The sequence below is a fragment of the Azolla caroliniana genome, unplaced genomic scaffold (genome assembly GCF_043228905.1).
Source record: "Azolla caroliniana isolate FFs.n. ecotype wild unplaced genomic scaffold, voAzoCaro1.0.p SCAF_6, whole genome shotgun sequence".
Lineage (NCBI taxonomy): Eukaryota > Viridiplantae > Streptophyta > Polypodiopsida > Salviniales > Salviniaceae > Azolla > Azolla caroliniana.
Genome location: NW_028230441.1, coordinates 4374548 through 4399991, shown reverse-complemented (window position 1 = coordinate 4399991; position 25444 = coordinate 4374548). Strand labels below are relative to the sequence as shown.

General features: G+C 35.7%; 3 protein-coding genes across 4 annotated transcripts; 1 reads left to right on the top strand and 2 right to left on the bottom strand.

The window, feature by feature from the left end:
* Positions 1–1449: 1449 nt before the first annotated feature.
* On the top strand, positions 1450–8486 carry LOC147862694 (uncharacterized). Its single transcript, XM_087321170.1, has 4 exons — positions 1450–1602; positions 5681–5853; positions 6807–7008; positions 7822–8486. The coding sequence occupies exons 1-4, from the start codon at positions 1530–1532 to the stop codon at positions 8040–8042; spliced, it is 669 nt and encodes a 222-aa protein (XP_087177296.1). The 5' UTR covers positions 1450–1529; the 3' UTR covers positions 8043–8486.
* A 2442-nt stretch (positions 8487–10928) lies between these two features.
* On the bottom strand, positions 10929–14586 carry LOC147862693 (peptide deformylase 1B, chloroplastic/mitochondrial-like). The gene is made up of 7 exons (XM_087320647.1): positions 14305–14586; positions 12955–13093; positions 12365–12557; positions 12097–12207; positions 11651–11713; positions 11243–11322; positions 10929–11160 (listed from the first exon to the last, which is right to left on the bottom strand). The coding sequence occupies exons 1-6, from the start codon at positions 14573–14575 to the stop codon at positions 11248–11250; spliced, it is 852 nt and encodes a 283-aa protein (XP_087176773.1). The 5' UTR covers positions 14576–14586; the 3' UTR covers positions 10929–11160; positions 11243–11247.
* Positions 14587–16941: 2355 nt separating this feature from the next.
* On the bottom strand, positions 16942–22410 carry LOC147862692 (putative protein phosphatase 2C 15). Of its 2 annotated transcripts, none has more exons than XM_087320646.1 (9): positions 22118–22410; positions 21659–21889; positions 20592–20763; positions 20352–20505; positions 20101–20164; positions 19764–19871; positions 18853–18978; positions 18320–18558; positions 16942–17697 (listed from the first exon to the last, which is right to left on the bottom strand). In XM_087320646.1, the coding sequence occupies exons 2-9, from the start codon at positions 21830–21832 to the stop codon at positions 17493–17495; spliced, it is 1242 nt and encodes a 413-aa protein (XP_087176772.1). In that variant the 5' UTR covers positions 21833–21889; positions 22118–22410; the 3' UTR covers positions 16942–17492. The 2 variants fall into 2 exon arrangements, with proteins under 2 accessions (XP_087176772.1, XP_087176771.1); XM_087320645.1 differs by having other exon boundaries at positions 22158–22410.
* Between the last annotated feature and the right edge of the window lie 3034 nt (positions 22411–25444).

Sequence of the window (25444 nt, the reverse complement as noted above, 5' to 3'; positions counted from 1 at the left end):
GATAGAGATTGTGTGTAATCTCAGAGGGTTTTTTGATAGTATAAAAGGTAATATGCATCAAGCGGAGCTTAAGTGTTTGGAGTTTCATGCCATTTGGGACATAGGTATATTTTATAGACGACATTTTGATAAGGTGGAGTGGTTCTACTCAACACCAAAGTATTTATATTAAGCCGATGGTTAGAATATAGGAAAACATAAGGGATCAGCGGTATATCTTGTATGTTTGGCCTTATGGCGTTTTCTAATACTAATGTAGTATCTTTTTTGGGAAAAAAAACTCATGGCCCCATTCAACAGGAACAAGAAAATGCATCTTGAATAAAATTGCAAAATCCATGATTGGACGTGATATGAGCAAATAATCAATATCATAATATACCTAACAGCCAATACTGACCCAACATTATGTACATATCGGCCTCCTTCGTTAGTTCAACCAAGAACCGATTGCACTTGGATTGCTCTGAGTGAGTGTTGTGTTATGTTTGTGATATTGTAGGTAGAGGCATCCTCTATAAAGAGGGAGTCTCAATTCTATTTGAGGTCTACATACACATATGTTGACAAGGTAGATAGTTTGGTCGATTAATAATTGACATTGGGCTTCACCTTCTCCTTGGGAAGCAACATTGTATATCTATCGAGCATAGAAATGGAGAATGAATGTAGCAGACAATGCATGATAGCTTAGATATGGAGAATGACATAATAGTTATTGCAAGCTATTTCCACTCATTCTCTTGTTGTTGCTAATGTTGATTGTAACTTTTACGTGTACTAAGCAAGCCCCATGTAGGGGGTCAACACATGACATTTTCGTCTTCGATGGATGGCCTTTCCAAGTGAGCTATGACTGCTGAAGTGCAGATAAACACATAATACTATTTTTAAAGCATGTAAACTATATTCACTAGTTCTTTACACCCACATGCTCCCCGTCCCCTTCTCATTCAAGTGGTAACTTGAGGGGGAGGGCGGGGATTAGCCAACATGTGGATTTCTTCTGCATTTGACTTGCAAAAGACAACCTTAAGCCAAGTAGCACCTGACAAGGTTAACATATTGCAACCTTAAGCCAAGGGGCATCCAAGTGGAGCGCGAGAAGTAAATATTCTCAACATCACTCCCCCTCACTAAAGTCGTCACATGAAGCGATTCGTTTCCTAGATGGCCATATATGAGTGCCTCAAGAGACAATTACTATATTGCACTCTCCTAGAAATCATATACATACATACATACATACATACATACATACATACATACATATATATATATTATACACACGTTTGGGTGGTGGTTTCTTAGCCCCATATCCCAAGCATTTGATTGTTCATAGGAAGAGGAGGAGCTCATACTTGATTTTGTAGGGGTAGTGTCGAGAATTGTGTGAAACCAAGTGGGAGGGGCATTTCGTCGAATTTCGCAGAACTTAACGGAGAGTGTTCCTGATCGATCCCTTATTCTTCTTCTTCTTCTTCTTCTTCTTCTTCTGTTATTGCTGCTACTGCTGCGATATCAGAGCCATGGTTGGCTGCAGAAATAATGGTTTCTTCTTCTTCTTCTTCTTCTTCTTTTCCGGCTCGACGCTCGTTTCAGGTAACACTCCATTTTTTTTTCTCTTGCTATTAATTCTCTTCCTTTAACCATAAATTCTTCCGACCGGAAGGCTTCTGATCCCGTCGCTGTTTGAATCCTGTTTTCCTTTTCTTTCTGTCTTATTGAAGAACAAGAATTCTTTTTTATTTGAACTCCTTTTTTTTGCTTTCCTTGTCCGCTTTGTCCAATGACAAGTTCAGAATCCCCCATTGTGTTTGATGAAGTTATCTTGTTTTTGGCCATTTCTAAAGGAAAGATGGAATCTCGTTCTCAGAAGTGCTCCCATTTTTTATGCTTTCAAAGCAACAATAGTTTCTGACTTTGGCTGTTCTAGCTTTTGTTTCCATCGTAAGCAGAATAATGCATAGTATGTAATAGTTTTATTTTTTCGCTTATATTTCAATCATAGTTTCAGAAACTTGTCATGTTTTTATACTTGAACTCACATTTTCTAGCAAAAGATAAAGGATCGATTTTTCTTTTATTCTGCATGCCATATCCAGCATTTCAGTGCAAGTATCAAGAAGAGAATTATCTTTAGGTTTTATTTTGCTTTTTGGAAATATTACATGATAAAATTGGCTTCACACCCTATGATCCATTATCCACTGTGATTATTGAGTTTCGTTAATGGAAAACGTGATCTAAAGGTTTCTTCTGTGTCATGTTTTTTTAACATACTTGTAAAGATATTGTCCTAAAAATGTTATTATCATAGTTATGCAAAATTTCTAAACCATCACAAGTGTTCTTCCCGTTTTCTTTAACATGTTTGTAAGACCTACTGACAGGTAAATTGTACAATAGTAGGATACATACTTAACACAACATGCTCATTGTTTCTCATCAGTGTGCATTCAAACCTCCCACCTCTATCATGACCATATGAGATCTCATGTGCATAATTCTAATGGCTCATTGTGTTATGTTTTACACGATACATTTGTATGCTTATGTGTTCTTGGACTTCTGGCTTGTGTTCTTGGTAATTGTCCCAATTTTGCTTGTTGATGTATATGCAATAATGCTCAAGTTTTGGTTCAGATATGGCTGTTTTTTATTTGGCGTGGATGGCATTTAGTATGGCTACAGTTGAACGCCAGCTCATGTTCTCTCTTTGCCCTTCCTAAATTTACATATCTAACTTTTACTTTTCATTTGGCAAACCATTAACTCATATCATCCGACCTACTAGAAGTAATAAACTTACCTTTGGTTTGTGAGTATCCATGAACCCAACTCTTTTATTTGCGTTTGGTATGTGACTTTCTGGCACCAGTCTCACATTCACTGTATATTTGTATACTCTTTGAAGAGCTACAATCTCTGTTGGCCTTCTTCTTGCCTCCAAAACATTTCTGAGTAGGGAGTTATGGCTTTAATTCCTAAATGTGTCTGTATTTTGTTCATCTCATTCGTTGGGTTGGATGTGCCCAATTCCCATACATCTACTGCATACAACATCGTGTGGACCACATATGCCTTAAAGATCACTGCTCAGGTCACCCATTTATATCTCACCTTGACCACATTCTTTCTCATTTGTACAATGCATGTTTAGATGGAAGTTCTAATTTTGTGTTCTTTTATGACATTTTTAACAAGTTGCTTTATGTATTTATTTTACGTGCCCCATGGATCTCTTGAAATTGGGGAAGGTCACATTACACAGCCAGTGTGAAACGGCCAAGGGTCAATAATAGACTAGAGGTGCCATGACCAGCAGGCCACAGGATTGTAATGTGTTCGCTCCATGAAATTAGCCTTTGGTTTCAATGTGTGTGCCTCAAAATTTAAAGTTATGCCTTCTAAAGTTCTTCACTTTAGGCCCTATGTAAAGTCACTTGTAAAGAAGTCTGTTAAGTTATGTTTTTTGAAGAGTTGACACTTGTAAACATGTGCAAGAGATGCCTTCATCTAATGAAGCTATTTTTTTATGTAAAATTTGAAATTCAGGTTTATAACTAATAAATAATAGCCTTTGTTCTCTTTTCCACTGTGGTTAGTGGAGAGTACTGTAGAACCTCTACATATAGGTTTTAATTGCTGAAGTAGGCTTAAATTGTTGGCTGTTTCTAGTTTTGCGAAATATCGAAAGGAATGCCAAACTTTGGGGATAACAGGGTGACTATTTCCTTGTTCAAGTGCAATCTAGCCTTTTCGATGTCAAATTCAATCTTAGGAACTTCAAAATCATACAGTGAGTTCTCTTTGTTTAGCTACTTTGGTGCTTTGATTGGGGATTTTATAATGCTTTAGAAGTTTCACAGGATGGTTCCATTAAGAGCACTACATCATTATATGAGTGGACATTATTAGTGTACCAGTGTCTAGCTTATTTTCATCTTCTATGAGAGAATTTGCGTATTAGCTCTTCTAACTGATCAATTCCTAAGCCATAGACCAAAAAGAGTTAGTCATAGAAGGTAGGCTACTACCTTGTTTAAGTCCTAATATGTTTTCATTTCATGTCTTTTGTGTATTTCTTGTAAGTAAAGCATTTTCATTTTAGCATTTCTACACATGACTGCAGTATGTCTGATGTCTTTCCATTTCAAGTTTCTTAATACCTTTCATGGCTGATCTGGAATCAGTCAGACGCATGAGCATGTGTGCATTGGCTTATGCCATCCCATTGTGTTTTTTCTGTGTACAGTTGTTCTGTATTTGCAAGAATTTCCTTTGAACTGATATCTCCTATTGTTTTTGGTCCGTTTCATTTCACTGTTTTTTAGGCCTCTCTGGGTTTGAAGACTAAAAGTTGTGAAATGCATAATTAAATGTGGAACTTTGGAGACCCACACTATACTCTCTGTTGGAGTATCTGCAAATAGGGCAAAAATGACATATTTTTCCTGCTAAGCAAAAGTTGGTAGGAACCATTTTTATGACTATTATACACACCCCGTGTGTTTATTTCACCGGTTATGCAAAAGTATTTGTGAAAGCAAATGTGATGCATTCAAATTTCTGTTTCCAGCTTTATGTTGGTAGTTCTAACTCCTCAAATTCAGGTAAGGATTCCTGTAGTTAAAATTCGAACAATTTCAATTTCTTGAATAGGATCAATCCATTATTTATATGGTCTGTATGATTAGTTTTAGGTATTCTTTAGACAAGGTTATTTGATTGCAGAATTGGATTATTGATGAATGCATTACCAAGAATTGGATTCTATATGAATGCATTTTTGGTTTTTCATATATTGGTAATATCTTGCTTTCCTCTTTCTATATGTGGTTTTGTGATCTTTTTATAAAAGGAACATCTGTATCACTGTAAATCAACATTCAAAATAACCTTAAAATCCATAGGTTCAAATGTACATAAATAATCAATTGTATAAAAAATTAAATTGCTTTTTTGTCATAGGACATTTTTACCACTAGATGTCAATACACCTTTCTTTCTTTCTTTTAGACATAGTGGATGAGTAATCTACCCATAATGGGAGATTGCATCAAGATTCACTGTGGTCGGTCAAGATCTCAATTATAGATTTGATGATCATGTGCTAGGGTTGCATGCTCAATGTTACTCATTCTCACTATTATGTTTTGTTCTGGAGAGCAATACTTTGACCATTTCACAGACCAGGTGTTCACTTATCATATGAGGGGGATTTACTTGACTATCTTTGTGCTCACATCTTCGTATTAATGGGGGGCAGCTCGGACTGTGTATTCACTTATCTTCAGAGATGGATTTATTGAACTCTTTATGTTCACAGTTTCAAGATATCTGGTAGGCACTTTGGACATGCATTCCTGTAATGATTTGGGGGACTGTCACAAAGTTATAGTCTTCGGTGCAGTTTCTGCATCATCTTCTTATGGTGTGAGAATAGAACTCATGATGTTCGTAGGGGCAATTGTTGACTTAAGCAGGTTTGTGGTAGGAAAAAGCATTGGCATGTGGTATTTAAAGAATGCAAATGTATTTTTCTTTGCATGCTACAATATAACCAAGTAATGCCATCAGTGCATCTATATTGATCCATAAGATTGCCCTATAATATGGGTACAATATCTAGTTCCAGCTCCTAGTCTAAGTTCTTTCAGACTTTTTGCACATGCAGATATTTTAGCAACCGGCGATGTGATACTTGAATCAATCACAATATTTCGTACTCATGAATGGTTGGGAAAACCTTCTGTATATTTTAGATGTCAAGGAGAGCAAAAGGTTTACCTTCCTGATGTTGTCCTGAAAGACCAGCAATATAACTTCATTGGATATGAATCTTGGCAGGTAAAAGTCAACATTATCTGTTTATTTTATGGTCATATTTTATCATGCAGTTTTTTCTTCTTGGTTCGTAAGTTTAACTTTCATATATACTTTTGCGTTGTTGTGCTTTCTTCTTCAATTGGTAGTCCCAGTGTATTATAAGCGTGTATGCTGAACTGGTCTTTTTAAGCTATTTTGTGTTACATGCGAGTCTGAAATGGCGTGGAACTAATGAAACCATAAGATACTTACCAGGACCACTTTGAAAAGTTATGTGTTCTGCATCTGAAAAACCTACCTCTGCCATGGTTGTATGCAAATGCATAAAAGAGCTGTGATGTATACTTTTTGTGAAATATTCTAGGAATTCCGATATGACCATAGTTTTTGATGCGTTTGTATTAATATTGAGAGCCAATGAGCCACTTATCACATCAATTATCAAGATGTTCTAGAAGTAATAAAAGTTCCTTGGAGTGCTCAGCCAGGAACTTCTGTAAAACTATAAGTAAAACTATATTTCTTTTTGTTGGAGAACAATGAGAGTTTGTATGAGTCATTCTGCAAAGAACTTTAATGGTGCCCATCAGAGAGGATAACAAACTAGGACTGGCGCAGAAATGTATTTGTTTCTAGCTTTTGACCTGATCTAATGTATTTTATATGTTCAGTTCCATTAAGTTACCTGCAATGCACACCTTTTTTAGAATAGAACAAATTTGGTAGCTGAGTATGAACATCTCTTCCCACCCCAAAACACAAAAGCAAATAGAGTGGAAATTGGTTGAGAATATGACATATGCACAATTCCTATGTATGTGTTTTGCTTGCTAATTTTGAGAAAATATAAAATTTTAATTTACATGATATCTAAAAATCACAACATTAAGTTGAAGTGAACAACCCATACTTAGTACGTATGAGCTGCCTCTACCCATTCATGATACTCATATTATTTTGGTTTTGTTTTGAAGCCATTGACATCACTAATTGGTTCAAAATGCAAAAGATGTGGTCTCTATGAAGAAGATACAGTAAAACGTGACGATGTTTTTGATGAATGGGAATTGTGCCCCACCAGTTTCAGCTTGGAATCTGATGGACGTTATATTCATTTCAAGGACAAAGAGTTTAATATGACATTTGCATGTAAATCTTGCCTCCCACCGAATGCAAGTATGTCCTCTCACACCCTGTTTCTAAAAATGTCATTTTTGCTTTCTGTTTGAGCTATCCATTATGATAGTTCATTACTAAATTCCATGTACTAAGTAGATCTTGATCCCTAGTGGATAAACCTGTGACTTGTTCATTGTTGTCAGTTGCCATGGTACAATACAAGGCTTTGTTCATATATAGAGAACAGTGTTTGCAAAATTTTACTTACTATCAGTTGCTAGGTAGATTCATTTGAAGGTAATGTAATTGTGTCTAATTTTGTTTTGTCCATTTCTTTTCGCAATTCTTTATATTTGAAATGGAAAACTGTCCATTTACCATTAACATGTCCCTTGATGTTTGGCTAAAGAATAACCACAAATCTGTTGCGTTAGTTCACCTAATAAACAGAAAAAAATGGATCTGTATGCATGTGCTGAAAAGAATCTATGGCACAGTGAATCTTGATGGCTGATTTATTCAAGCTTAGAAGCTTGTTCCAACCTCCAGGGAATGAAACAATCTGATTATTGTTATCATGATGTCCTGGCAGTGAAGTGACCATAAATTTGACACTTGTCTCACACAATTGTTTAGCGAGGATATATGTTATTGCATAACAATGTAATTGAAGCCTTTGACCTTATCTTTTCTTTGGAATTCCCATATCACCATGGATTGTGATTCTTGAGGGGTTATTATTTGAATTGTCTCTTTGTAGAAATTTGAAATATTCTTTCTTCAGATTTGTAGTGAGGTGCTTGTGTACGTTTTTTCTTACAGATTTTCTGCTTTGCTTATTTTTTACTTTTTATGTTTTTGTATAATCAGCTGAGGGACCTGCTTCTGCCCAAACTGAAGAGAAGACATCAGGAGGACATTCTACTCTAACTTTCTTGTTAGTCTTTTTGTGCATAATGAGTTTCATAGCAATATTGTTTGTTGGATATAAATTCTGGCAAAGAAAGAAAAGGGAAGAGCAACAAGCTCGATTCATAAAGCTATTTGAAGAAGATGAAGACCTAGAGACAGAACTTGGATTGCGGGATTGATGTGAGAAAAATGTGTACTAACATCCTGATTGTTAATCCAAATGATCCCTAATTCTTTTTGTTCAGTTCAGAGAATTAGGTTTATAGAGTTCACTGTCCATTGTTTTTCTTTGGTTGTATAAGATTTAATATCACTATAATTGTTTCATCAGTTCTCAGAATGATTCTTTAGGCACGCTCCTGTATACATGAAGATTTGAGAACCTTCAGGTACTCCTGTATTGAGGAAGATGACATATAAAGAAAATCACATCAGATGGGAAGATTATCTTGCACCTACGAGGGTGCATGCATGGTTGGTATTTACCTTAATAAAAGATGCAAGAGATGGGCATCAAAGAGGAAATTTTATTTTTCCTCGAATCATCTTTTTAGTGTCTTATAATTGTAAACTATTTCTGTGAAACATTCGTTTAGTCTGGAAACCTATCTTCTTTTTTTCAATTGTAATTTGTACATTTGGATGTTGGAGATATTGTCCATGTTGAGATGTATTCTTCTTGGACAAATTTTATTAGTTTGTTTTGGAGTATTGTGAATATAAGTTTACTTGAATATATTAGTTTGTTTCATCAGTGTATGGGCAAAGAGAAATGGTTGCCACTCAATGGAACAAGCAAGTCTCTAAAGGGGGTTCATTACTTTGAATCAAATATTGATACATACAGCTCTCATTGAGGAAGGGAGAGCCCATCAAAGGAGAATCAATAGTTGCTTTGGGGATTTTCAAAAGGTCTTCAACATTGTACCATGTGCTTAGATCAGGAAGTACTAGAGGCCCTTGGAAGTTGTTAAAAGTTAAGGATTTGCCTCATTTTACCTTATGCTAATGTCAGTGTGGATTTCAAACTCTCTTTGGATGGACAACAAAGACATCTAGATGCTTTAAAGTCATAAGGATTTGTTCCATTGAGGCTTCTTTATGAGATATGGGATTGGGTCTTTGTAGGGCACGAACATATAGTCTTGATGTTTGCCTGCATATCAAGGACCAAACTAGAATGCGATGGTAGTAACATCAACACTGACTGATGCATTTTTCTGATCATCTACTTTTATCCAACAAGTGGCAAAAACAACTATTTTTTGTAAGGTGAAATGCTTGAATGGTTCCAATCGAGTGGATCAATATATAATTACACCACACTAGTTTCAATATAGCTCAAATTATCCACAAGTTTGACATACCAAAGTTGCAAAGGATAGAGTGACCTGAACTAATTTCATTCAATTGGACGAAGGAAGAAAGGGGGTCAGCCCCACATGCAGCCAGGTAGGCCAATGGTTCATCTTAAGGCCTTACTTTTATTCTCACCACAGGATGGATTTTACCTTAGGCCCTCTTGTATGGATGGATACACCTCTGTCTAATTTGGTCGGCAGTACAATAGGTAAGCTCATGACCACTTTACATAAATTGTAGATTGAGACCAAGATATGCACACACAATATAGAAGAATGGGTCTTCCAAGTGTGCCAATTGGATCTGGAATCGAAGGAACACTATGTTTGCCATCACATTGCCTGTTATTATTTTAAAGGGGATATGCCATTGCCTCTTTAAGCAATGCTTTAGTCTACTTAGCAAGGTAATGGAATATGATGTCCAATAATGCTTGTGTCTGCTCTTGCTAGAAATGAAGAGGAATAATGATAAGTTAGACAACAATATAGCCACATCCCCTCGTCAATAAAAACCCATTGTAACCTTCTTTAGCTCCAACACTCCACCCAATCCAAAACCATGGGCTGCACAAGTAGGGTCTCAACCATCACATTACATGGGTTCATCTGAACTGCCATCCTCTAGCTCATGTTACTGACCATTGTAGGCCATTGTCCCACCTTAAATACCTATCTACCTCACATTGGCCATGTCGGATCTTTTTAAGGCAGACATTCCGATCCATTGAGTCAAGATATGAGCAATTAGCTAACAAGAATATCTAGTATCTCAGGCAATTTCATTATCAGTTATATTTATTTTGGTTTGTTTTTATCAAAGATGGACAACACTTTCTCCCATGAGTCCTTTTTTACTTCTCAAAATAGATCAACATACCTTTCAATTCTTCTTATTCACAAAACAAATATGATAAATGCTTGACAAAAGAAATCCTTTAATACTTTGACAGGCATGTAAATGTTTGTAATGATGGCCATTTCATTGATCTCGGAAAGGAAGCATATAATTATTACATAGTATGATAGGAAGAGGAGATCCTAACTCCTAAGTAAGCCAAATTACTTGGGTTGTTGAAGATGCTTAAGCTTGTGTCACTCACCTAGTTTCGCCATGAACAAGAGGGAAAAGCAGTAACAAAAGACCTATTATGAATCCATAACAATTGAACGATGGTCTTTAAGCATTTTTATGGGGAATACTTGTATAACATCCTTTACAGGGCTCACCCTTTTGGAAAACGTACAAAGCATCAGAGTATTTGCCTGAGGTAGGAAAGTTTGTATTGCAACACAGGCGCTTTACTAAGGTTTGAAAACTTATGGTATCATGGCAAAAAATGACAAACTACACGTATTCTCATCTTGTAAAATCTATGGATCATAGGGTTCAAATAAAGAAGATGGTAAACAACATCCACAAACCTCATTAATTAGAGTTCGATATCTTTACATGAGAAGAAATGGTAGGTAGTGTATATTTCAAGGAATCAGCTTCAGTTCATATATATGGACATCAGGATGCTCTTCTTGCAGTGCCATTCAAAGATAGCCATAGAGTTGAATGACACCATATTAAATACAGCCATAAGAGATCAAAGAAGATACAACAAAGCCAATGGTGCAAAGACCTATAAACCATAGGAAAGACAATAATATACACAACATACTCTTGATAATGAAATAAGTTATGTAAAATACACATGTATAATTTTATGAGGGTTTCCAATTCATCACAATTTGAAGATCTAAAATTACATGCTATGAATTCGTCAACCCGTGTTGTTAATTACATAACGGAAGGTTATCAAGAACTTAACTTTCACAGAAGACTAATCATCCCCTTATAGAAAGAAAAAGATATTTTATACCTTCTTTAGGCACCTCTTCACTTTTAAGTCCCTCCTTTTTTATGTACCTCGTCACTTTTAATTCCCTTTACAAAACATCATTTGATGTAACCATTTATAAGTAGATTCAGATTGTATTATTTAGTTATGAAAGTGTGACAATCATACCATGTTCACATCTTGCTCTTCACCCTCACCCTCTCTGGTGCAGGTAGTCCAGTCTTTTGCTCATAAATATCTTCCAGATTCTGCTATGTTTAGGGGATTTAGAAGATTAATAATTTAACTAAACTACTCTTAAACCATGCACTAAGATTTCCAAGCAATGTGAGAATATGCCAACATAACAATTTAATAAATTTGTGAGGGGGTTTAAGAGATTGATAATGTAGCCAAAACTTCTCGTAACAACATGCACTAAGATTTAGAAGCAGTGTGAGAATATGCCAGCATAGCAAACTTGTGAGGGGGTTTAGGAGATTGATAATTTAGCCAAAACTTCTCATAGAAACATGCACTAAGATTTAGAAGCAACGTGAGAATATGCCAGCATAGCAATTTACTGATGAGGGGTACCTGGAGTTCTGGAATGATTGTGTTGAGAACAGGTTGTGACATCCGTTCAAAAAATAGCACCGACTGTAAGGACCGAAGAAACATTACTGCTGTAATATGGAAATTGTTTCTGAATATTCAACAAATCTTCTTTTTGTTATCCTAAACCATACACAAATCTAGGATCATAGAATTCAACATAAGAATCTGGTATTCCATTAGGAACTCCTTTGATAAGTAATCTGGATTTATATCCTCTACGAACATGAGTTTAGCAGAGTCCAGATACTTTAAATCTTAGTTTTCTTAGTAAACCTAAAATAACATTCCAAAATCTATGAGTTCATTATTTTCAGTAAAACAGGGTACTTTTGTAATTTACATGTATGCATGTATGTATATATTTCAATATACAACTTTCGGTGCAAATTTTTGCATTGATTAAATATGCATGTACATATTCATACCTGCAGGTGATCATATTCATGCTGAAATATTCTTGCGGGGAACTCCTTCAATTGCATATCAAATTTCTTTCCTTTGATATCTTGCGCTTCAACTTTCACAGAAAAAGGTCTCTATGCCAAATAAGAAATATATGTTCATCATATTGAAATTCAAAAATTTGCAAATTGTAAATGGCCAAATATCATTCCAATATATTGTAATCAATCAGTAAGCATGTGGTTTAAATTATATTAGAAATGGTCAACGAAACTGATGGTTTGATTTTACCTCCACATCTGCCTCTATTTCAGGAAACGATAAGCATCCTTCAGTAAAAAGAGTGCGCTTATTTGAATATTTGAATATTCTAGGGTTCACAAGCACAATTTCCTCCCCTTTTCCCTTTTCACCCTCGGGATTGAAGACCATCAGTTGCACATTAACTCCAACTTGTGGTGCTGATAGACCTACCCCATCAGTCCTAGAAAACAAACAAAAAGCCCAAATCACCAACAAAATACAGAATTTTTAGACTGTCTCATGCAATTGAATTGGAAAACATCACTATACACATATCTTTCTCCATATTTACCCGGACACCCCTCTGCTTTCAAATTTATTTTACGTCTTAATCAGCTATTTTTAATTAGTCATGGATTAAATTGGTTCTAGTTGGGAGTTGTTTGAACCATCTAGTCTGCATTGGTGCTGATTAAACAAGCTTGATAGTTAGTTATGCCTAAGTACCAGGGTATTCTTGAAATTTTTTAAAACCCCAGGTCAAGGTACCATCATAAATATGCAAAAAGTTAAGTAAAATCAAGTACAAGGCAATGGTAGATATTCCGTACTGCATAACTAACTTAAGTATAACTTACTCATACATAACATCAAACATTTCCTTTACAAATTTTTCGAGCTTTTCATCAAAAACAGTAATTCTCTTGTTCTTCGCTCTTAATCTTGGATCTGGATACAGGATCACTTTCAGTGGTGTCTCATATTCCAAATCGCCAGCTGCAAGTTTGAAGAATAGGAGAGTTTACATAACAGATTATAAAAACCCACACTAAGTGAAATATGAGCAATTTGAACTTGATAGAAACAAATAACTACATTGAGAAGATAAAGTGTACAACATTAACAGTTCTTCATATGCTGTTACAAGATTCTTTCACATGTTTCCATCTTTTCATTTCTTTTGTGTGTGTTTACCCTCATTACCACAACAATAGTACATTTTAGCTACAACATATTCATGAGTTAGCTACAATACGTATAAAGCCAGTTAATATTTAATTACTTAGTTTCACCTTTTACTTAAATCAAATACAGAAATATATCAACATTTGATGATCAACTACAAACTGAATACATGGCCTTGAGGTAGATCCACATTTATACAATGAGCAAAATCATGGAATAGAGAAAATGCTGAAAATCAGAGATTTTTTATGAAATATTACGCATTCTTGGATGCTAGAAAAAAAAATTCCATTTTCTCATTGTTCTAATATTTTAAACATGCTAAAAATAGATAGTAATACAACAAAATATGAAAGAGAGCTCGGAAAAGATGATTCATGAGAAAAAACCTAACATAGCATTAGCGATCACTTTTGATTTTTAGTTATAGAAAGCTATAGAATAAATACGATCACTTTCTTTGGTTCCTAACATGATGAGTTCACATGTCATTCTAATGTTTACTGAGTTTGGGTGAGAACTGAAAGTTTTGTTTCTCTCTGAACCGTTTTTTATCTACTGATCCAACTTTACAGCTCCTTTTAATGATACATTACATTTGATACGTTTTTTCTCGAAGTCCTTCAATCTTTCATTATTCCCTTCATTGCAAAGAGATCACACATTGAAACATTACTTCTCGTATGTTCTTCACCTACGAATTTTCACAGACTATTTTCAAGCACAAAATGGAGTGAATGGAATCAAATTATCTATTCCATTTCATTAAGTACTCGCTCTCCTGTTGCAACGAAGATTTAGTTTTTCTTCATTGTAACAGGAGAGAAATAAGAAAAACTAAACTATTCATTGCAACACGAGAGAAAGTGTCTGATTACATATGCATGCATACATATACACGAACACATGTATAAATATATCATATATGTATATGTACAAATCCACACATACAGATACAGATACAGACACAGACACAGACACAGACACATATATACAGATATATAAAGAAAGAGTGCGCTTACCAACATTCTTCTCTTCTCGGAGGTTCAGAATCTCACTAAAAGGAGTTCGGCGAGCACGGCTGAGCAAAGTAAAAGCTCGCTCCGTCTTCTTCGAAGAAGGCGGAGGAAGAGGAATGGGGGAAGTAGGATACGGAGAAGAGAAGCAAGAAGAACCAGAAGGAGAAAACGAAAAGAAAGAAGAAGAAGAAGAAGAAGAAGAAGAAGTGTTTGTGATGGAGGGAAGGAATGGCTTCAAAGCCACCGCCATCGCTACCCCTTCAGAATGCCACATAGCATGCAGACACACATATCCACTACATACATACATACACACACACACACACATACACACATGACCATGATGACTACATATATACATACATTATACATACATATCGATGTATCATCAAGTGTCCACATGCCCATCCTCCATACATAGATGCATGATGCATCACGTAAGTATAGTACGTAATATACTCGAATGCATCGGCAAACATTCTTTTTCATACGAAATCAAACGAATGCATATGTTATAAAAAACATTCTTATGTTGTTGTTTTTTTTTACTTTTTACCTTAACTTTCTTACCTCGAAAACTTGGAGGGCGTTTACCATACTTGAAGGATTGAAACATTCTCGAATGAGAATGCACGTATGGTTCATACTATGCGACGTAACCACATCCACATGCTTACATCCAGCACTTCACACACACACACACACACACACATCCGTGACTATGAACATACATCACGTGACCACATCGACATGCCCACATCAATACTTCAGTCTTCATACACACACACACACACACACACACATCACTTGACTATATATGTATATACATACATGCATCATGTGACCACATCCACATGCATACACACACATAGCACACTTCATAATGCCCTTTGACATTTCCCCAAGAATGAATGATCCACACCCTCTCATACGCATAGACACATCGCAATATACTTGTAATTGTCATTGTCCCATCACGATTCACACATTCGCATGGCCGAAGATTTGCTCATAGTGGCAAGCTGAAACTCGGAAACATTGTCTATGGGACTGCATTGTGTCTCAATTAGTATGACTACGCCTCCTAAGAATATTTATTTGCTAACTACTTTCCCCCATCCTTATTCACAAGGGGCATGGTGGTTTGGACATCGCTTGCCCGCTCTATTTTCCATTATGACACCAAATCTATGGACCATGCTTTTCACACTAGCTCTAGAAGTGTCTATGTACTTCCTTTAGTGTCTATGCAGTTTTTAGGGATAAAGAAGGAGGTACAACTATTATGGGAGATATTCAGGTAGTACTACTAAATATTACATATGGAGACTAGAAGGCCCCTTGCTCTCTTGTTTTTCATCAAGTCAAAGCCTCACCAATTGAATTGGTAAATCATATTTGGTTGGACATGGTTCATACTTTAAAGGGACAATGAGATTGTATTATTGGAGATTTTGACGATAAAGCTGCTCAACGTCATCCGTTTTATACTTTGTGGAAAGCTACTCTCCACTTATGTCCTCAAAGAATGCCACTCCTTTTTGGCACATTCAGCCACCAAGATGGTTATTCCCTCCGCCAATCACTTAGGAATCAAAACTTTGTAAATTGCTTACATTAATGAATGGATATCTTTTTAAAAAAAAAGATTGCTCATGGTGGCAAGCTAATGCATGGCTGATGTCTTAAGGATCTACTTGTGATTAGGAGCGGCCCATTTGCATGTCTAAGCCACAATGTCAACAACTTCTTGTGCATACACTTGCAAACACGAATACAAATGAAGAATAATCATTTTTGCTTTGGAGGTCTTATTAGTTGTACCTAAACCACATCACCCTCCTTCGTTGTTGTTTTCTCCTCTCCACACAAAACTTTTGAACATTATGCTAATCATAAATTAATGTCAAGTTCTTTCCATGAAGTCTCTTTTGGCTTTTTGGATGACACCCAACTATATCCATGTCCCCCTCAATTGCTACATACATGCATACATCCGTATCATAGGTGACTTGAAAAGGATGAATATCCATTCAATTGTTTACACAAGGTTTGCAACGACTTCTTTACATCCATCCTTCATCTTGGGTTAATTTCTCCTCCCCACATAATGCTTCAATGACATGTCACATGGATCTTTTGAAAAGTTCTTTTGTCTTGAAAAGTTAACATTAACAATTAGCACAATCATATATATCAAAATGCCCTTCCAACATTGAGTTTATCATCAATACATCCTCGTCATTATGTTGCATTTACCACAAAATTCATGTACTAATGTAATATTGAATTGCAATAACACTTCTAATGGAATAATGGTACACAAATTTTACATGTTAACCTCTAAAATCTTGTATACTATATTGAGTTGGAAGTATGCCAAATCTTTATTAGTTTCAAATATTTATTAATTTCAGTCCGTGATGTTTGGATTGGGGGGCTATAATGCCATATAATGACTTGATATCTTATACATCAATATCATCCTTTGTAGATTTAAGGCATCAACAAAAATTCTTTGGGCAATTATAACAAGAGTATGCATTAAATTGCAAATATTTCAAATCATTAGATGGGGCTCCGAGCACAATGCACCAAAGACCTGGGCATCCCTCCAAATCCAACAATAGAGGCAAATCATTTGAGTGAAAGGCAATCAATTACTTTATCAGAGTGGGGATGAATACATTTATTCATATACTTAGAGACTGGACTCAGCGATGAAACAATGGTTGGAAATGGAATCTTGAGTTTATCCATAAGTTTATTGCAGTAGCTCCCAAATAGAATTACAAATGAATCAATAAGCATCTCCCAGAAATCTTTGTTTTGGAATGAGGGATGCTTGGTTTCCAATAGATTTGCAAAGGGCCAAGATTTTTGTTTAATCTCTGGTTATTTTAGATCCCAAAAATGTCATAGATTGGTCATAACACTATGACAAATATCAGAAAGTTTATGGTTCCAGAGAGTAGGCCATCCTCTAACTTGCAGGCATTGAATTCGGAAACAATTTCCTTTGTCAAGTGATTTACCGTTTCTTTTTAAGACCATTTGTACAGGACGGGCCCCTCCAGCAGCAGGATGCATAGGAGGAACATAAGGAAAACGCCTATAATACATGCATTAAAAATAAATGCCCCTTCAGAATTTCTTCCTTTACAAGGAGGTGGTCTAGGTTAAGCTTTTCGTCACGATACTTTGAACTCTCTCATGCATTGTTTCCCTTCCATTGCATCTTGTTTAACTTTGCAACTTGGGCATAGAAATGGGCCTTCGAGCATCCGGCTGGTCATCGAGAAGAATGATCCCGCATGGACTGATATCCCTTCGCTTAGAGTTATATTTACCTGACAGATGGCACATCTGAATATGTCCGAAGGATCCAATCCAAGTCTGCCATGGTAAAGCACTAATCTGTAATAAACTTTCTTAAACCCCAAAACTTACACCTAATTTCATGTTGAAGAATTAAATTCCAGAAAACTTCCTGAAACCTTAAACCTAATTTCATGGTAAATAATTAAGTTTAAAAAAAGGATTTCTTCATTCTGATAGTAGTTGCAATAGGATTAATCTCCCTTGCATTGTTATAATAGCCCAAGACTGTTTCATGTACAAACCATTTCGTGCTTATTCATGATGCGGTAAAAATTTCCTTAAACCCTAAACTCTAAACCAAATTTCACAGTAAAAACTTAAAAATTTTAAAACTTTCTTAAACCTTAAATCCTAACCCTTATTTCAACCTATGGGGATACTTAGATGCATTGATTTGCTGGCAATGAGACTCCTCATGAGTGATATGATCATAAGCCACTCTTTTATACTTAACAGTGGTCTTACTGTCTAGCTCAATAATCTTTTGCCATTAATTAACTAAGTGCATTTAACTCTCTAATCAAAAGATTAACCTTGTGTTTCATAATATCCTTAGTCTAGCAAACTCCTATTTTAAATCCTCGATTATCCCACAATAACAAAAATTGTTTGATATATAAAATTAAATGATGCAAACCTATCAGCTAACATCGCCGACCCCTCCTCAAACAGGTGTTCAACAATCACAGTATCTTGTGGTTTGCTTGCCACAGTAGCTGTTGATTCTTTAGACCTTGACCCGAACAACCATGACTTAAGTTTGTGCTTTTTGACTGGTGGCAATGGTGGTCGAGGTGGGGCACAGCTGTCTGGAGGCATCAAATCTACCACCACGCAAGTTGTATCATCACGAAGGCCCCGAGCCATTAATGCCTCCTGTAGTGAATGAAGTGCATATTGCAAAAATATACAAAAAGGCTAGATTTCAATGCTTTTCTTACAATCTTCATCCTCTTTCATTTATTTAATTAATGTTTCTTTCGTTCTTTGCTTTTATTTTTTCAACTTTAAGCTTCCCATATTCATTTCTTAAAATTGCTCAAATGTTTTTGATTTTCTGATTTTGCTAGTTTTTAAAAAAACTTAAATTTGTTTTCTTTTTCTTACAAGTTCCCTCCCAGCTCTCAGTTTGCCACCCATATAAGCAAAAATATATATATAAGTAACAACCTTTACAACTTGCATGGCAGCAAGGTCAGACGGTAAACCACGACAGCATTGCGCTGCAACCTCACAACTTAAAGCATCCCAAACACCATCCGATGCAATTATTAATCTCCCTCCTTTTTTCGATAGCTGAGAAAAAATGAAGACACATTGAAATCTGACACTCTTATCATGAGCTATTATAATTTATGGCTCTTAATCAAACCATATAAATAATAATAAAATAAAATAAATACCCACTTGAATATCTATAAAAAACGGAAATTTTGTCACAATATGCTTATAATTATGAGAAATCTTTTCTACTTATTGCTTGGTTTAGCATATCTATATATATATATATTGTACACGCATACATATATATATGCATGGTCAAGGATTAGGGTGATAAAAATTTAGATTAAAACCATTATAGTTAAACCTTCAAAAAAGAACTATTTATGTCAGGGTTCTGATAATTGATTTACAAAGTTTTCATGGATGAGTTGAGATAATTACAAGATTTAATTCCTAACCGATCTCCAATTATAAAGAGAGCTAGCTTAATTTCCAAACTTGAAGCTTAGTTTCTGAATTATGATTCTCATTAGAAATTGAACATGTCATAATTATGAGATTTTTTCTCAATTTGAGTTTAATTCGAATCCTAATTTCCTAATTAAGTGGTGTCGTGTAAGAGTTAAATCAATCAAGATTATTATCCTTAATTATATATTATTTATTTATATTTGCGTTATCATTAATTATGATTACTGCAAATGCTATAAATACCTACATTGGTTGTATTATTTTACATAATTAGATTCTTTATCTTAATTTTTATGTAATCTGAGCCTTACATTTGACCAAGCATATAAAAATAATGTTGAATTTTCTTTGTTGCAGTAAAAACTTTCCCAATAAAAAATACCCACCTTTATTTGTTTAACATGAGGTATTGGTACAATAAACTCTCCAACATCCAAATCACCGATAGATCTTGATAAGCAAAGGCCGCCAGGCCAACATCGCAATGGACCAATCTGCAAAGACTGTCACATCATCAGTGATAATGTAAAAAATTTTAAAACAAGAGTTTTGAATTAGTGCAAAATGAGGATGTAGTATTACAATATAATTCTCAAATAATAATAATAATAATAAATAAACAGATATTTTCATCCATGAATAAAAATATTACACAATTCTAAGCTTTCATCTTTTTTCTTTGGGGACAGAGGATTCAGCATTAGAGAGCTAAAAGCTGCTTACCTCAACACCACCTGCAATGCTAAGCCTACCAACCTCCCCTCCACTCCTTGTTACACGATCCCTTCTGTAGATATTCACAATCAAATACCCGTATTCACACTTATTTACTGTTAATAACTCATTACGCCATCATGCAACATCAATCATATGTATTCATGATTCGAAAAAATGTGCATTTCCCCTCGTCTATTGATTTTGATGACATAAAATGCACTCTTCACTATTCAATCTTTGCAATCGCTCCTTCTTACTCTTCTTCATTGTCATCCAATCTATGATCCACAGTCAGTGTGGATATCTCACCGCCTTGAGGATCTAGAATACACCGTGAATCTCCCACCGATGCGACTGTTACAACCCATCTATCAACTATTACAAATGTGACTGTGGTACCCGATGCCTGTCCTGTTACAACACCAGATATATATTAGTTATTGATCATAATTTATACTTGAGAAGCACAGCAATGAAAAACGATCACATCTCAAAACCTTTTTGTTGAAAGTCTTTATCGGTTTTTACAAAACCAGAGACTAATGCTTGTGGTAATGCCGCTAACCACTCATCTCTACTTAAGGATGGAGGAATGGCACTGAGAACATCATGCAACAAGTTCTCTTTTGCATAAATAGCTGCCGAAGCCCCATTATGACCATCCAATACCTGGTTAACAAAACTTTTTAGGCACACTTCTTAAAATCATTTTTCCATTTAAAATTAAGAAAAATATATTCCCAGCTGGAATATGCTAGTTATCCTTGACATATAGTTTGGTTCAGAGTTGCTAAAATAATGAGCAAAATTCCCATGCCAACTGTGCATGCAAATGGCGTAAAGATGACGGCAATGGAGATGGATCTTCACTATATTTAGGCAGCACAGTAGGATAGCAAAAGTTCTGAGAGTAGATTCTCAAACTTTTCCCCCATATATCTTGCAAGACCATGATATGCCAAAATTTCTATCCACATATTTATTCCCATGAGAACACAAACATATATAGAATCAATCAAATCTCAGGCAAAAACAGTTCATTGTCCATGATATGAATATGTGTCTTTCCTAAATGAAACGACATGCAAAAACCCTCACAATAGAAAAGCTAGCTAAAATTCTTCACATTCCCATTCATAGTTCTTGTATTTCCACTCCTCGTACATAGATTTTGACATCCGCTGTTACAAAACATTATGTATAGTGAAACCCTGACTTCAAATAATCTATATATAGAGAACATTAGCTAAATTAAATTGTACATAGACACAATGAATTACAAAAGAAATAAATGTATCACAGAGAGTCCAAACATAAAAAGAAGGAAAATGATTCAACATTTGACTTTTATTAATAGCAAATAGGTTTTTGCTTTTGTTCAAATTCTGACCCTTAAACGTAATTCTGGATGAGAGATCATTCAAAACCACCATTACTTTTCTAAGCACCGAGGACAATTTTGTGGTTGGTAAACGAACCAACATTGAGGAAAGTATCACGCAGATTTTAATTGAAAAAATTGTGCAGTGAAAATGTAATTGGAAAGAGCTTATAACATACATACCCCAAACACAGCAAATGTGGACGATCTGTCACCAAGGATCCGCTGGCAATCCATCTTGACCATAGTGAAGTCTTCACCTTTCTTAGATTGAAATGCTTCTCCATATCTAATGATAGGAATCTCTGATTGCTCACTCTCACTCTCTATCTTCAGCAATGAAGCAAGAGGCACCATCTCTGCCGTTGCCTTGGCTCGACGCCCTGAACTCCCATTTTTCTTTGCCTTTTGATTCTGTCAAGAGTCAAACTGTTGTAATGAATCGACGTGCATACAAGTAAGTGAATCGATAAAGAAAGAAAAAACAGAGTTCAAATTTGGTATTAGATTGACATTTTTGCAAGCAATTTGACGATTTTCATCACCATTTCCTAGCTCTGATAAGCTTGGAGAGAGAGAGAGAGAGAGAGAAGAAGAAAACGGTAGTTTTTATGCACATTTTTTGAAGTATGTTTATCAGACATTGAATAAAACATGTGGAATTTTTTTGTTGCTTCTTCACCATTTTTCTTCCTGATAGCACATCTGAAGACAGTGGTGGCAGATCTTGGATAAAGGAAGAAATGCTAATTAGGGTTAGGGTTTCTTTCAGAGAGAGGGGGGGGAGAGAGAGAGAGAGAGAGAGAGAGAGAGAAGAAGAAGAAGAAGAAAATCGCCCACGTGGCTCTCTGAAAGAGAGAAAAAGAGTGGAAAATAAAAAAACAGAGAGAGTTATGCTACACTTTCTTCTTCAAACATCCCCTTCTTCTGTCTTCTGTCTGACAGGTATCATACAATGAATTCTAACATGGTGCAGATTTACTAAGTAAATGCAACACACCCTGGTCCCTAAGGCACCAGTTCTCCTCTCTATTTCCACACACCCAAACCATATGTCCCTCCCCTTCCTCCTCAATATGGTTTTCTTCGTCTTCTCCCACCATGCCCTGCCAATGTAGAAGGGGGGACATCTACAGAAAGGGCAGGGCAGGGCAGGGCATGTTGGGAGAAGACAAAGAAAACCCTATTCAAGGGCAGGGGCAGGGGCATTGTGGGAGAATACAAGAAAACCCTATTGAGGGCCAGGGCCATGGTGCGAGAATACAAGAAAACCCTAAAGAGGGGTAGAGGCATGGTGGGGGAATACAGAAAACCCATCATTTCCGAGGACACTCTAACCATCCCCATCGCTTGCCCCGCCGATGATGATGGCCCTGGCTCTTTTGGAGCGCGATGCTCTTTGTTCTTTCCCCGATGCCCTAATATTTTTGCCCCAAGGTTCCCCGCTTCTGTCTTTATTGTTTCCCGGGCTCCCTCCACCCCCATCATACCCTCCTCTTACAAATGAGGTCGTCCTTTTTCACTCGATCTCGTCAATCTTGGTAATATCTCCAAACTTTCCTTGGCCTCACTCTTTCATAAAGTGTTTTCAGTACCATAATCAGCCAGAGAAAAGGGAAGATCACTTTACATTGATCGATTCATTCCCAAATTGATTTCAAGTTGTAATTACAAACGTTTGTGCCTCTATTCAAAAAATTTGACTGGTGTTTTTGAAAATGATTGGGACATTTGTCGAAATACCTGCGTGTACTCCTTCAGTTTTTGGACTACATCATAATCTCAACTCCGAATCACTCTTTACAAGAAGATATGCGAGTTGATCAAACCACAAAGACATATTGTGGAACTTCTTGGTTAGACCAAAACTCATTGGAACCATCTTTTCAATGATGATTCTTTATGGTGCTTTATCCTTTTATTCTAACATTACCCATGATATCTTTACATTGTATGCACCCTTCATAGAGAGCAATAAAAAGGCGATCGTTGGGTTAAAGGATTACATAATTTGCTCGCAAAGCACATGCCACTAAGAAAATAAATGGGAATGTATCTAAGCACATGATCCCTCATATATAGAACATATAATTTGCTCTTTTGTGGAGGAGGCAATATCAACCAAAAGGCATCTCAAGAGAGTTCAAATCTAGCAACATTTGAGAATATAAAGAAAAACGAAAGATATTGCTTATAACAACAATCTTAGCTCTAGGTGTATATTGCTTCCATTGACATCACTCCATGTGTGTCTTTGTTTGTTGAACTTTTGCATTTGCCTTGCTCAAATTCTTTTGGGATGCCTATATTTTTAAAAGATCCTAATCACCCAATTTATCTACCTTATCTCATAACCATTGTTTCAAAGGCAAATTTCACTAAAAGGTTATTGAAATTGAAGTGTTTAGTTTCTCATATGAATAGGCCTTGTCTATTTCTTCGTTGTAGCCTAATCACTTGATCAAGATTTATTTGTATAGCAAAGGCTTTTACATAGATTATAGTTCGAGGCATTTGTTTTACAACTAAAGGATATTTACCCAATCATGCTCTTTATTTGATAGCTCAATCCGCAATATTTTCATGTATCTATAGCCTTCATTTTTTGTTGTTGCATAAATTTCGTATTGTTCTAAGATCGTCCAATGGTAAAGCTTGTGATTTATAATGTTACGGCTCATTAAATGCACCATGAGTAGTTCACAATTATTTTCCTGCAAGTTTGCTCATTCAAATCGTGGAGTTTTCTTATAGACCAACTTAGAAGGATAGAAATGGACATGGACATTTATGTTCACATGAGTTGTTGATGTGGCTAGGACTTTACCCTGAGAAGATTGGTCTAAAGAGTAATCCTTACGTAAATCAATCCATGGCAAAAGAAGGATCATAATGTTGATTAAGGTCTATGTCAAAATGCCTAGATTGCTTCTTCAACCAATTTTATAAATATGACAACGCCACTTATTACGCTCCAATCAAAATTCTTAGATGATTGTTTTCATATCCAATTCATGAGGGGGAGGCAATTCCAGTGCAAGTGTCAGCTTGTGTCTAATTTACTATGAGAATACCTCCCAAAAAAGTTTTTGATTGCTCTCGTAATCATTCAAAAAGCTTTTGCATAGGTTTGTTTTGCAAGAAGGTTGGGAAGGTTTTTGTAAGGTTTTGGGAAACAATACAATTTAAACTCGAATGATAGAGCTCTCCGGATAATGTTAAACATAATTCCTTGAAATATCTCACAATTTCTCTAATAAGTTAAACACATGCATAAAAATGATGGAACATGCAACATTAAGATTTGATGTGGCAATTAATATAGCGATAAGGTGAAGATAATACAATACACATTTTACATGCGAAGGTTGTCTTGGCCTAGTCTATCATGGATATATGGAAATAGGGATACAATCAATGTTCCCACATTATACCTATAAATTGACTTGTATCTTTAGTTTTATCGCCATCGTATGCATGCTTAAATATATACGTACATGCTTGCACAATGTTTTTGTTGGCATGTTAGCTATGTCTTGACTTTAGTGTGTCTTACTTTCTTTCATAGTGTGTTATTTCAATTAACCCTCTCTTTGATGCTCTTTTGCTCAAAACTTAAAACAATGCATGGATTTATGGATGGGATCCAATATAGGGTTCATTCAATAATTAATTAGTTGAACTTAATGTAGGGAATCAACTAGATATTATCAAAATTCTCAAGAAACATGTTTAGAATTTAATGGAGTAATACGAAGATGCCACCATCTAGGTTGGTGTAATGGTTATGGTTTGAGATAATGTGAAACAGAGCATATACATGGATTGAAACATTCGTGAAGTTTCTAAACTCGTGTAAAACTCAATCACGTAAATAACCTTTCATGCAATTAAGTTAACATCGACTTAGTCAATAAGGTTCATCCTTTACACATCTAAGAGACCCGATTATGATTTAATGTCTTCATG